At 50.5% G+C, this 13814-nt stretch overlaps 1 protein-coding gene across 1 annotated transcript in view; it reads right to left on the bottom strand.

The window, feature by feature from the left end:
* The window catches only part of PHGDH (phosphoglycerate dehydrogenase), a 31585-nt gene extending 21127 nt beyond the window's left edge, over positions 1-10458 (bottom strand). Inside the window, exons 1-3 of the mRNA XM_021689956.1 lie at positions 10180-10458; positions 2241-2392; positions 198-263 (exon numbers count right to left, since the gene is read on the bottom strand). Coding sequence (XP_021545631.1) covers positions 198-263; positions 2241-2392; positions 10180-10317 — 356 coding nt within the window. The 5' untranslated portion in view covers positions 10318-10458. The remainder of the gene's footprint in view (positions 1-197; positions 264-2240; positions 2393-10179) is intronic.
* Between the last annotated feature and the right edge of the window lie 3356 nt (positions 10459-13814).

The following is a 13814-nucleotide window of genomic DNA, read 5'->3' as shown; positions in this document are numbered from 1 at the left end:
GGCGAGAAGCCACCTGAACGCTGTGTGCCAGAACCAGTGTATCAAATGTTTCATAAAGGATGGGTGCCCTTGAAGGTTCTCGGCAGTGTGCACGGTGCCCTGCAGAAGTTTTCTACCCTTCTCCGGGTCACTTTGTTTGGGGAGTCATAACCACGGACACACCAGAGGCTGGCTCTGCTGAGAAGACAGGGACTTACCTGGCCAGGCACATGATCATCCCGCAGGTGAGCTCCGCAGCACTGAGGCTATTCCCATTGGGGGTGCTAAAGATGGAAGAAGGGAGGGGACGTCAGTGGATCCAGACCCATATTCCTACTCCTGTCCCAAGAGAAAGCCCAGAGTGTGATGAGCTCACTCTCCTGCCCCCTCAGCTCACCTGCTCTTAAAACCAACCCCCCATAGACGAACCATGAGAGACGATGGACTCTGAAAAACAAACTGAGGGTTCTAGAGGGGAGGGGGTTGGGGGGATGGGTTAGCCTGGTGATGGGTATTAAAGAGGGCACGTTCTGCATGGAGCACTGGGTGTTATGCACAAACAATGAATCATGGAACACTACATCTAAAACTAATGATGTAATGTATGGGGATTAACATAACAATAAAAAATTAAAAAAAAAAAAACCCAACCCCCCAACCCCATGCCTCCCACCTAGGCTCTCTGATGGACTCCTGCCCAATCCCAGGGCTAGAGGGAAACCTCCCTGCCCTGGCTTTATGCTTTCACGAGGAGGGACTTCAGTTGGAGGGACACACCTGGCCTCTCTACCCAAGCTCTTCTCCCAAGGCAGAGAAGTGTCTCGCTCGATTGGAAGATATATGTGTGGCTCCGCATTTCTCTTTCCTCCCGTTTCAGGATCTACCTGCCTCCGGGAAGCACGGATTCCCGCTGCTCTGTGCCATCACTCTTCCTGAGACTGTGACCAAGATGGGTGATCACGCAAGCCTATCAAATTCAGGTCAGCCCACTGCCCACACAGCTTCATCAAGCTGCCCAGCCCGGCTTCTGTCAGTAACAAAGCTAGGATTTTTTTCTCCACCTGTTTGACTTCTCCTGTCTCTCCACACGTTCTGAAGTGAGACAGCTTCCTCACACCTTAATGCACAGGGCCATGCTGACTCGGCCCATTTCACAGAAAGGAGAATAGAGCTGAAACCCATAAAACTATTCCTCTTTTCTCAAAGACTCTTTTTTTGATTTTTGGCTTTGGAATAATTTATTAGCACCCATGTTCACCTTCCTTTTTCCTCTTTTGGATCTTTTCATCTCTAGAAATGAAGATGACAAGGAGGGAAAAGTCAAGAGATCTTATCGCACCCCCCCCAAAAAAAGTCAAGAGAAAAGGATTCTCAGAGTCTGTCTTTCCACCTAGTTTCTGATCTAACCCTGCAAACAGGCTGTACTGGGATGTAGAAGGGGGTGCAGGGCGGGGGGCGATGCCTCCGTGTCCAGGGCAAGAATGTAGGATGCGTTACCATTTAACATTTCTTCTGTTGGATATTGACCTCCGTCAGATGACCAATTAACCCCTGCACTATAGGAGAAGTGAAGGGAAGGGAGAGGAAGGTTTTGAGGACACCGAACTTCCCAAGGGAAGGGAAAAGGCTTGGGGATGAAGAAGCGGGCGACAATCACCTTGCCACACTATCTAAGTGCCAGACGGGGGCCAGAAGCAAGTGTGGCCGAGTCCTGGCGTGCAGTCATGACCTCTGCACTGAATTTCTGCAAAAACAGCTCTAGCGGGGACGCTTTCCCTCTCAGCACTGGAGTGTGAAAGAGAAACTGGGGTTCCTGGCTGCAGAAGGGTGCCGGGCAGGGAGGAAGGGAAAGAATGTAGAGCCACTCAACTAGCAAAGGCTGTGCACCTGCAGAGGGGGGACCGAGCAAAGCAGAGCTAATGAACATCCAGTTCCAGCCAGAACGACGGAGGGAAAGGGGCAGCACTGGGGCAGGAAAGGCAGATAAATTCGCTAACATTCCTCTGATTCCCAACCAGGCTGTGCTTCAGACGTCCGTGGAGTGGGTTTGTGAAGTGACCCGAGATTACAACAAGAGCCTCCTTGTCAAGAACCTGGGGAACCACGACGCTGTGAGCGCGGACCGCCTGTCTGGACTCGGCCTGGCCCAGGCATCCTTCTGGAAGCCCATCCTACTCTGACCCAGCCTTCTCTAACCTAAGTTTTCCTCTCCCCCTGTGTGGTGAGGCCCCACCCCCACCCCCCGGGGCTCCACGACGTACTTCATGACCAGAACGCCCTTCCTGGTGGCAGCCTCCAGGTCCACGTTGTCCACGCCCGTGCCGGCCCTGCCCACCACTTGGAGCTTCTCTGCCGCGTTGATGACATCAGCAGTCACCTTGGTGGCTGAGCGGACGATGAGGCCTTCACAGTCCTGAGACAGAAGAAACATCTGGGTCCACAGTTGGTCCTCAAGACCTCCTAGCACCTCTTTGCCCAAAGGGGGAGTTCCTGCATGCTGGCTGAGTTTGGATAGCTTCAGAGAGAGGAAGCTGATAGCATCCCCATCCGGAAGGGGCTACCAGCAGGTAGGCCTGGGGTCAAATCCAAGCTCCATCCCCCATGAGCTACGAATCTGAGACTTGGCCTCCTCAAGTGTGTGAGGGGAAGTGAGAAAGGAGAGGTACAGCCTCCGACATGCTCCCTGGCTCTGCTCAATGGCCAGCACCTCCACCATCGGACATGGTGCTGCTGAAGGGGGACTGAATTCTACTTTGTAAGCCCCAGTGACTGGCACACAGAAGGCGCTCGGTAAGTGCTAGCTGGCTGAATGACTAAGACATGAACCAAAGACAAACTGTTGAAAGAAAGACATTTCCTAAAATAGAGACCAAAGTAAGGGGAGGACGGGAGAATAATCAAACTGGTCTATAGCTGCTCAAAAACGCGGGCAATTTGGGGCTACAAATATACATACGCAAAAAGTAAATACTTTCTGGATTCATCATAGCTGCTTCACTTGGGCTAAGCTAATCCCCAAGACAGTCTTTCTTAGGCTCATCCAGAATCTTGTGATATCTTCTCAGAATGAGGATATTGTTGCCCAAACACCCAATGAGAGTCCCCAAGAAATGGATCGAGTGAGCCATGCTCTGTCCCAAACTGGCTGTCCAGGGTTGGTAAGGAAGTAAGTGCTGTTGTTGCAAAAGCAGCAATCTGTGGGGATCGGGAGGCTGGGGTTCCAGTCACGGTGCTAAGTCCCCCCCACTCCTGGTCGTCATCTGTAAAATAAGAGGGTTGGAACAGATGGCTCCCCCGGGTCCTTCCCACATCTGATCTGACACCAATGATGTAAACCTCTTTGCAATTTCCACAGAGAGCCAGATGTGGGACCCTTCCCAGGCTCCCCAAGCCCTTTTATTATGTCTGCAGTTCTAAAACAGAACCTCAAAATGTGACACTCCAAGCAATACTGTCCAACTCCATTTCACAGATGAGACACTGAAGCCCAACAAGATCAAGGATGCCCGTGTCCCCTCCTCCTGCCCTTTTCATGCCCTCCTTCCATCCACCGGGTGCCTGGTAGGTATGTATCTGGCATTATGCTAGACTCTGTCAAGACAAGATGAAGAAGTCACAGCCCCACCCCTCAAGGGGCTCACAGTGCCAGACTGTGCCACCCCAAAACTCACCAGTACACATGTATGCTGTGACTTCTGAGTGTCCAAGGCACACAGACACGGAAAGGTTAGAGGAACCAAATAGGAGCCACCCCATCTGGGCTGACTGCCAACACCGGCCAAAGCCAGGGGAATCTTGAGGGTGCTTGGAATTCCTCTCTCTAAAGCAGCCTAGTTGAACATTAGCCAATGCCTGGGCACACGGGGACACTGCTGACTGTCCCACATTCAAGTCCACTACACTTGGTTCCAAAGAAAAGGCTTCCCCTGCCTGGCCACCCACTACCAACTTTTTAAGGCACAGTCAACTTCTCTTCCACGAAACCTTGCCAGTGACGATGGACTCAGTATCACTCCCTCCCCCTATTTTTCTATCATCTGTTTTACATTCAGGTATCCTCTGTCTGACCTGCAATTTGGTCTCTTCATCTATATTTTACATCTCAAAAGCAGGACTATCTTCATAGCTGATGCTAAAACACTGCTGCGTTGAATAGATGAATTCAGCGATTTGAGAGGCCGGTGGAAACCTATCCTCACCATTCTCCCCACCACCACCTTCCTTCCCTAAATAATTCAAACATGTCACATGGTCAAAAATCCACAATGGGAAATCCCTTCTCTTGACTGTGATAAGGAGGCATCAGATCTACTTGACAGCACTCAAGAGTTTTGTGAGCATAAGAAGAAGGAGAGAGATGGGAGAGTTTCAGTTCTGAAACTGACAAATTGATCAACAGAACCAAATAGGCACCTGACAAATAGACCCATGTATGTCTGGGACAGACAAACAGACCCATGTATGTCAAACTGATGGGGAAAGGAAGAGCTATGTGATAAAGGGTATTAGGAAAATTTAGGTAAAAAAAACTCACTACAAATTTTTAAAAATCCAGAAGAATTAAATAATTTTTTAAAGATAAGTATTAGAAGAAAATGTAAGGGGATATTTTTATGATCTCAGGATGGGGAAGCTTCATAAGCAAGGCAAAAATCCCAGAAACCATAAAAGAAAATACCGACAAATTTGATAACTTTTCAAATGTCAATTTTTTTTTTTAAGTAAGCTCTAGGACCCATGACCCCTGAAGATCAAGAGTCGTGTGCTTTAACAACTTTCAAATGTTAATTTCTTATGGAAAAGATCCCATAAACAAAGTTAAAGTCAAGTGATAGGCTTAATATGGGGGAAAATCCTTACACCATATATGACAGCACAAAGACTCATCACCAAAAATAATCAAGGCTTCCTATGAATCATTTTCTTAAATGACAAAGAACCCAGTACAAAAACAGGTGAAGGTCCAAGCTGGTAATTCGCAGGAGAAACACAAAGTGGCCAGTAACTTTTAAAGACTCTTAAACTGCTAGATATCAAGAAAATGTAAATTTTGGGGATGCCTGGGTGGCTCAGTTGGTTAAGCGTCTGCCTTGGACTCAGGTCATGATCCCGGGGTCCTGGGATCGAGTCCCACGTGGGGCTCCCTGCTCAGCGGGGAGTCTGCTTCTCCCTCTCCTTCCCACTCATGGTGTTCTCTCTCGCTATCTCTGCCTGTCTCTCTCTCAAATAAATAAATAAAATCTTAAAAAAAAAAAAAAGAAAATGTAAATTTTAAAATGTGGTATTTTCAGGCATCATATTGGCAAAATGAAAAGTGGAAACAGTCCACATTGGTGAGCATGCAGGGAAAAAGGAGTATAAATTGCACAACCCAGAGAGGGCAATCAGGCAGCGTGCGAGCACATTTTCACCGTGCATTCCCTCACCACCAGTTCTGACACCTCTGGTCACTGCTAACACACTGAGGAAGTCAAACCTCCTTTGAAGTGGTCAGTCCAGGACCAAGGGTCAACTGACAAGAAGCAGGCCTGGAGCGGGACCACCCAAAGAGTCACAGTCTTTTCACCTTGCCGCTCTAGTATCAAGTTCCTGGGCCCAAATCTGAGGCACAGTCCTGCTCCGGATGCTCTACCCAATCACCCCGTTGGGCCCCAAGAATCTGGCCTCCTCAAATGCTTTCTCCAAAGCCACCACCACCCTCCCCAAACCTTAGGAATCTGCTTCCCACGGCGGGCGGGGGAGACCCTTGCAGACCCCAGGACAAGCACAGAAACAGCACGATTAGCCTTGAACAGGCCCAGCCTTGTCTACATAGGATTGTTACCCCGTAGTCTCTCCACACTTTTCCCTCAAGGGAGGCATCCCTCAGACCAGCCTTCTTTGAAGCCAGAAGTCTGAAGCGTTTCCAGTCCGACCAGTACAGATGTTCATTCAGAGCTCACCTATCCCAAGTAGGGAATCCGCCTTTGGAGACTCCCCTTCAGCCGACCCTGGTCCCACACTGAGCCAGGGTCCACTAGCTTTCAAGGTCTCTTAACACCCTCCACTACCCCCCATTTCATGCAGTTCTTGATTCAATCGCATCACCAATTGATACGTTCAATCAGCACATATTGATTGAGAGCCTACTGGTGACCTATCTCCTGCCGACCCCTCAAAACCCCAGCACTCCTAGATACCATCCCCTCCTCAGGTCACAAGTCACCCCTCCAAGACTTGGCTCCAAGAAGCCTGCTCCTCTACTCTACTTATGCAAACTGCAGGCCTTAGCACACCCTCCCACGCCCTCAGTGCAGTCGGCTGTGACTACAGCTTTCTTTTCTCCAGCGTCGTGGGGGCCATTTTGGCCACCTCTCGAAACTGCACCCATTTCGCCGCAGCTGTCTTAGAGCTGGAAAACGGCCACTCTTCTGCTGGATTTATAGTTGTTCCAGAAAAACTATGCTAACTCAGCAGTAGAAAGCATTCACATTTCTCAAGTTCAAACACGCTTCCTTTCCCAAGGAGGGCAGGCTTGGCCTTGAGGGTGATTCTAGCATGGCTGGTGCCTCTGACTTAAATCATACAGAAAGCCAAACTCTTCAGGTCGTTGTTCCCCAGCTAGAGGATGCAGGAAGGTGCTGTTTGGCACTATATGTGTGATTCTGATTTAGTAGATGTCTATTTAACTTCTGCAAATTAAATCCTAGTGCAAAGGCTGAGAACTTGCTAATTTTTTTCAAAGATTTATTTATTTTTATTTTTATTTTTATTTTATTTTATTTTATTTATTTTTTTTTTTTTTAAGATTTATTTATTTATTTGAGAGAGTGAGAATGAGAGAGAGTACATGAGAGGGGGGAGGGTCAGAGGGAGAAGCAGGCTCCTCGCTGAGCAGGGAGCCCGATGCGGGACTCGATCCCGGGACTCCAGGATCATGACCTGAGCCGAAGGCAGTCGCTTAACCAACTGAGCCACCCAGGCGCCCCTATTTATTTTTATTTTAGAGAGAGAGAGAGAGCACGTGCGTGCACACGCAGTCGAGCAGGGGCAGAGGGAGAAAGAGAATCCTCAAGCTGACTCCCTGCTGAGAGCGGAGCCCGACTGGGCGCTCAGTCCCAGGACCCTGAGATCATGACCTGAGCCGAAATCAAGAGTCAGACGCTTAACTGACTGAGCCACCCAGGCACCCAGAACTTGCTATTTTAAAAGAGCCTTTCAAAAGATGGACTCTTGCATGGAAAATTTTCCCCTTCTCGATCTTTCTTAAAATTCTGAGTAGAGATATAAATGTGCTCAGTAAGTTAAATGCATTACTAGCATGCGGCTTACTGGTTTCTGACCAGCACTGCTATTCAATAAAACAAAGAAAAATATATGTATCACATATAGTAAGGGTATTATTTCATGGAACTTTAGTGTGTGTGTGTACACATATGTATGTGTATCCTGAGTTATGATGCAGAATGAATTTCTTCTTGTGGGTCATGGTCAAAGTTTAAAAGCCAGGGATACGTGGTAATATTTAAAGGCTGCTATGTATACGGTTTATTTAAGATGTCACATCTGCTGATAGAAGAGGGGTCCCCAGTCTAAGAGTTTTGTGAGTCCTGAACACGATGCTTTACTATTCCAAGCCAGTGTTTTCCATACTTTTTTGACTAAGACTTACAGTAAGAAATATATGTTTAAGTTGTGGTTTTATACTCACAAACCGCACAGGTCGCAACACGGCCCACATAACTGAAACAAATTTCATGACACACTACTTAGCCTGACTATCTGCCTTGCTCCCAGATATTTCTTATTTTGTTTTGTAAAATGCTAATCACGACCCATTAAACCGACTTTACTACCCACTAATGGGCACTGACTTGCTCGGAGTCAGAAAAGCCCCATTCTCGGGGGCGGGTGAGGGCTGCAGAGTAATTGTACATCCTGACCACGGACTGAACGAGAGCAAACTGTGTCTGCCCAGAATACCAAGGCGTGGGAACAGAGGCCAGGCCTGGGCAGGCAATGTGCTCAAGCGTCCTGGAGAATTAAAGATTTCAGTGGGAGAGGGCAGGGGGTACGAACTTGGGACACCTTTCCACCAAGAATAAAAGGACACAGTATGGACATGGGGCCCCTCCAGTGGGCTGCCCAGGTGGACTAGCTGGCATTCTGAAGCGAATGTTTTAGAAAGACAGACCTGAAGGCTGGGGGCTCCCCGAATAGCCCAGCCACGCCCCAGCCAGCCAGTAGCCCGCAAACACCCCTCCCTCCTCTCCCACCAGGAGCTTTCAGTGCCTTTAAAATGTCCTCCAACTTGCAGCTCCAGACTCCAGCAACCCACCCGGCCAACTTCCCAACTTCACGAACCCCTCCACAACTGGAGAGGCCTCCCGTTCTTCTCAATTCTGCCTTTACCCCACCTGCCCCCCTCCCTCGAAATCCTACAAATGAGGATTTCTAATTTCCACAGAAAAGCTACAAAGCCCCAAGTGAGGCCACTCATCCCAACCTGGTGCTGTGGCGGAGGTGAGGGTCAGAAGCGGGTCTGGAGGCCATTGCACTGCCTTCTGGCCATTGCCCTGAGCGAAGGCCACTGACAGCACCCATACAGAAGAGGAGGGGACAAGCGGGAGGTGCCTGCCTCCCATCCAGTCCTACCGTGCTCCAAGCATCAGGTCGTGAGCCCCTGTCCCCCACCCCATTCAGGCTAATCACCCCCCTTTTGTCCACTTTTGCAGTAGCAGGGCAGAGACTAGGCTGCTGGGTGGTCTCACTTGGCACTCACGTGCTGTGCCATCTGGTCAATCCTGGGATGTCCTGGAGTGTTGGCCAGGCTCCCGAAGGAGTCCACAAGCTTCCCGAAGGCGGGGACTCAGACACTTCTCTAAGTCCGGGACAGCACGAGACTTACTCTCTGAGTGCCCAGATACAGCACCATGGCGGTGGAGGGGGTGGGGGGCACGTGCCGTGGAGAAACACAGCAGCAGATACAAGGGCAAGCAAGGAAGCACCGACAGTTTGCAGGACCATGTGGTTCCGGCACAGCTCCAGCAACTGCGGCCGCTCTGTGGTTTGATTCAGGGGGCCCTCCGGGGAGAAAATGGAGGGGTTGGATGTGCGCTGGGGTCGAGCGAGGTTGGTAGGAGGCGGCAGAGCGGGGCTGTGGGGAGAGAATACCTCGGACAGTGGGGCATCGACCCCCGCATGCTGGGTGCAGGAACTAGAGTCAAGAAGGGCTCACAAAGTAAATGTCCTGCACGAGGCCACCAAAGCTCACAGGACCCTTACAAACGACCCTTACAAACGACCCCTAGAGAAAGATCTGAAGTAGACGGCGGCGCTAACTATGCAGCACAACAAACCGGTACGTGCCTGAGAAGGATTTGCTAAGAAACAGAAATTTCCTGGGGGCGTTTGGGATCGGATTCTAATCCAGTCTGGTCATTCCTGACCAGCGATTGAGGCCAACGGTGAGGCAGGCGGGCAGGAACTAAAGCCTGGATCCCGGGGTGGGGGTGGGGGGTGGCAGGGGCGGCCGCGTGGGCGGCCCGGGGACCTCGGGCGCCCCCCGCCCGCCCCCCTTTCCTGTGAAGGCTCCCTGGAGGCCGAGGGGCGGGGAAAACTCGCGGCAGTCTTGCATCAGACGAAAGGCGGGTACGGTTGCTGCCCTAACCGGGCCGCCTTGTCTGCAGCCTCTCCAGCTGCCACGAGACAGGCTGTGGCTCTGCCAGCGCCCCCCACCCCACCCCACCCCACCCCACCCCACCCCACCCCACGCTCCACCCCACCCCCGGGGAAAGCTGGACTCGGCCGGGCTCGCCAGGACTTAGTCCGGGGAGGATCGCGGGTCCCTGGGCTCCCCACTTTGGCGCCCCTTCCCGCCCTCGCCCCCGCCCCCCCCGCCAGGGCCACTGTGCGCCTTCGCGCTGGCATCCCTCGGGGCAGCCCGCAGGACCAGTTGGAGCAGCCTGTACTTTGCAGTGCTGGCGGGAGGCGAGCCAACGTGAAACACGCGGTTGCAAACTGAACGCAAAGTTTGCATCCCGCCGCTCGCCGCGGTTTGTTTCTCCCTCCCCCAGCCCCCAATCTCGGGAGGCCCCAGGATTGACTGGTACCGGGGACGGGGGTGGGGGTGGGGCGCGCTGGCCCCGGCGCCGGCCGGCCGGTTTCGGCAGGGGATGATGCCATGCCACCAAACCCTCGTCTCTCTTCCGTTCGCCTTACCTGCAGCTCGGCTATCAGCTCCTCTTTGCTCAGGTTCTGCTTCTCCACCACCTGCAGCCCTCCATCTTGCAGGATCTTCCGGCAGCAAGGGTCCAGGCTGTCACTGATGAGCACTTTCCGCAGATTTGCAAAGGCCATTGCCGGAGTCGGCCTCGGAATCGGCCGCTCCCGCGGGGCAGAAGCACCTAAGCCGAGAAACTGTAGTTCCGGCTGGCGGGCTGGTGTAACTGGGCAGGATTCTTGATCTCCCGCTCCCCTTTTATCTCCCCCTTCTGCTCCTACCGCCTCCTTCTGATTGGACAAAAATACTCAAACTCTCGGTGACTCCGCCTCCTCCTCGCAGCTCGAGCCTTCAGTTCCCCGCCCACTTTATTATTCTCCAGCGACGAATTTCTCAATCTCAGCGAAAGCTACACCTGGTGAGCATATAGAAACACAATTTGCGCTGACTAGCTGATTCATATCTCACACAGAAATATTTGTTCTCACCCTGAGAGAAATGTTTCATGTTCACTTCTTTCTCCCGAAGAACGTATTCAATAATTCCTTAACAAGAATTTAATGAACGCGCCTATTATGTGCAAGGCACCGTGCTGGATGCTGAAGGGGCTCGGACATCCCCTGGTGGGCTAACACCGAGGGTACCAAAGGCAGACACGGAAAGTTACATAGTGAAAAGCAATAGGAAGCTTTCTGAGACCTCACAAAGCAGTGCTTAATTACAAATGAATGATGCATTGGGAATTATGAGTTTGAAAGAGACCAGGGACTGGGTGCATTTAGAACTGCCAGAATTTTTGTTCAAGTTCCCCATTCTCTTCCTCCACTTCCTCTATGATTATGAAAAAGACAAAAGGAATGTGAGATGTCAGTTTGATCTAATTTATATGTTGACCAAGGAGGCACTTCCCAGCTCTTAACTCCTTTATGTTTAAACCCCACGACAAACGTTCCTATCCCATGCCCCTCTTGCCAGAAATATTGGGGGGGAAATCCGTTTAAGGCCCTCTAGGATCAGAAGCAGAGTCGGGCATGCTCCTAGATGAATGAGAATTCAGTTTATCCAGCCGCGAGCCATCCTCAAGCCAGCGTGTGCCCTGGTCCTGAGAAGCACCCAGCGTCAGCTTGGTACTAGCACGGAGCACCAGGAAGGCCTCCAGCAGTGCTGCCTTTCAGAAGATGCGCTGATGCTCCTCGAAGGCAAGCACTCTCCGCGACCTGAGGATATGGTGATAAGTAAGGCATTATCTGCCTTCAAGCTGCTCTTAGTCAATTGTCTAATCTTGAGAGCTGAATACGAAATAACCAGGGAGAGAAGAAGTGACATGTACAGAGGCCCAGGGTGCGATGAATAGCTGAAGGAGATGCCCGAGGGGTGCAGGAGACCAAAGTGCAGAAGGGCCAGCCTGCCCAGCAGGGGCCTTTCCCTGGGGAGGAGTTTGAACTGCACTCCAAAGTAGTACAGAGGCACTGAGTGATGTTTTAGATGGGATCTGCTTACGTTAGCTGAGCTGAGCCCTTGCACTGCTAATGGAGATATGATATCTCTCTGCACTGCCCCCCACTCACCGCATTCCCATCCTTCACCCCTACCTCCAACATCAACTGCAAGTTGAGGATTTTTCTTTTACAATCAGCCTAGGAGCAGAGGAAATATTCTCCCCCCACCCCATGTTATGCCTTCCATAAAACAGGAACTTTGGCCTTCTTGGAAGTATTAGGAAAATAATTCTGCCATTCTCTCGAGACCCCTCACTCCCTCCCCTCCCTGAGCCTTAGCCCCTTGGGAAGAGAGACAGTTTAGGGGAAAGGTCCCAGGGCCAGCCCAGGCCAGCCCCTGCTTAGCTCTCTCTTTTGGAGCTGAAGCCCACAAATAAGGTGCCCTCCCCTGCTTCCTTGTGTGTGCTGAGCCCACCAGGGCCAGCCCCACCCCATGTACCTGAGGGGGCAAGGGCCATAGCTGTCCAGCTGCTCTCCCTGTAGAGGATAAGGTTCATGGGAGAGAGGGAAGGGGGAGAGGTAGGAATCCTATTTTTTTACTTGGAGCCCAGCTGTGATCTCCAAAGTCACATTAGGAGTCATAAAACAGATATTTTGATGAGTAGATGATGAATTGTCATCTGTAAAACAGGCATATCTGAATTTGAATTTCAGCTTCTGAAATTACTGATAATGTGACCTTGGGCAAATTACATTGCTTCTCTTAGACTTAGTTTTCTTCTCTGTACTATGGGGCTAGTAGGATAGTGCTTACTTCATACGGTTGTTGTGACAATATGCAAAGCACTCAAATGAGTGCAATCTGTAGTGCTTGGCTTTCATTCATTCATTCAGTCAGTCAGTCAGTCAGACAGCCAACACATATTTATTGAGAGCCTATGATGTGCCAGGCACTGCTGAGGGTGATGGGAATGAAGCTTTGAAGGGGACAAACACAGTCCCTGCTCTCACGGAGCTTATGTTCTGTTTGGGGCCAGAAAATAAACAAATAAGTGAAAAATGGAACAAGATAACTGCAGGATGTGAAAGTATGATGAAGAATACAAACTGAGTGACGTGATAGAGAGGATCGGATGTGGGGGCATTTACGTTAGACTTTATAACCAGGAAGGGGCTTTCCAAGAAAAGGATACTGGGGTTGACACTGAAATAAGAAGCCAATTTGCAAAGAACAGAGGAAAGAGAATTCTAGGCAGAAGGCAAAGCAGAACAAGTCTGGCACATTCAAGGAACTTGCTCCCAGATATTCTTGTAGCACTTACTGTGTGCCAGGCCCACTGCCATGCCCTGGGATAACAATGCTGAACAAGTCACACATGGTGCCTGGCCTCTGGAGACTGGAAGTTCTAGCATGTGAGCGTGTGTGCGGTGTGCGGCCCATGTCAGACAGTCAGGAAAATCTCTGAGAAGGGTAGCGCTTAAGCTGAGATCTGAAGGTGGAGGAAGAGCCAGTGGAGAACATTTGGAAGAATATCCAGGGGAAAGAGGACAATAAGAATAAAGTCACTTGGGTAGGAAAGAGCACCTTTGGTCATATAGAGACCAAAGGGGAATGAGGCACGAGATGAGGTGGAGAGGTCAACAGGGGACAGACCACTCAGGCCAGGTGAATAGTCTGGACTTCTGTGGATGCAAATTAAAAACTCAGTTTAAACTGGCTCAAGGTGTCTAAGAAGATCAAATGTGGACAGAAATGAGTTCAGACTGGTGTCATTGGCAATCTGTCTCTCTCCCCATCTCTGTTTTCTCTGGCTTTGCTTCATTTCCAGAAAGCCAAGATGTGGCAAGAATGTCACCAGTTAGTGAAGACTATAAGATTCCGTCGTATATTCTGAGCAGTTTTGCAATCCTAGAAGATTGCTCCCATTTTCTAAGAATTGCCACAATATTTTAATACCTGATCCTCACTGGGTCAACTGGGGTCGTGTGTCTGTCTCTGAACCTATTCCTGTGTCCAGGGGAATGGATATGCTGGCTGGTCAGTCCTGAGGAAAGCACCCACTTCAGAACTGAAGAAAGTTCCATCTGGAATATATGCTAAGAGTATGAGGAAAGTGGGTCCCTAAAGGAAACTTCAGGGTGCTAAGCCAAGAGAAGGGGTGTAGGGATTGGAGGACAGGCTGGTAACGCCAACA

The sequence above is a fragment of the Neomonachus schauinslandi genome, chromosome 4, assembly GCF_002201575.2.
Source record: "Neomonachus schauinslandi chromosome 4, ASM220157v2, whole genome shotgun sequence".
Classification (NCBI taxonomy): Eukaryota; Metazoa; Chordata; class Mammalia; order Carnivora; family Phocidae; genus Neomonachus; species Neomonachus schauinslandi.
This window is presented reverse-complemented; position numbering and strand designations above follow the sequence as displayed.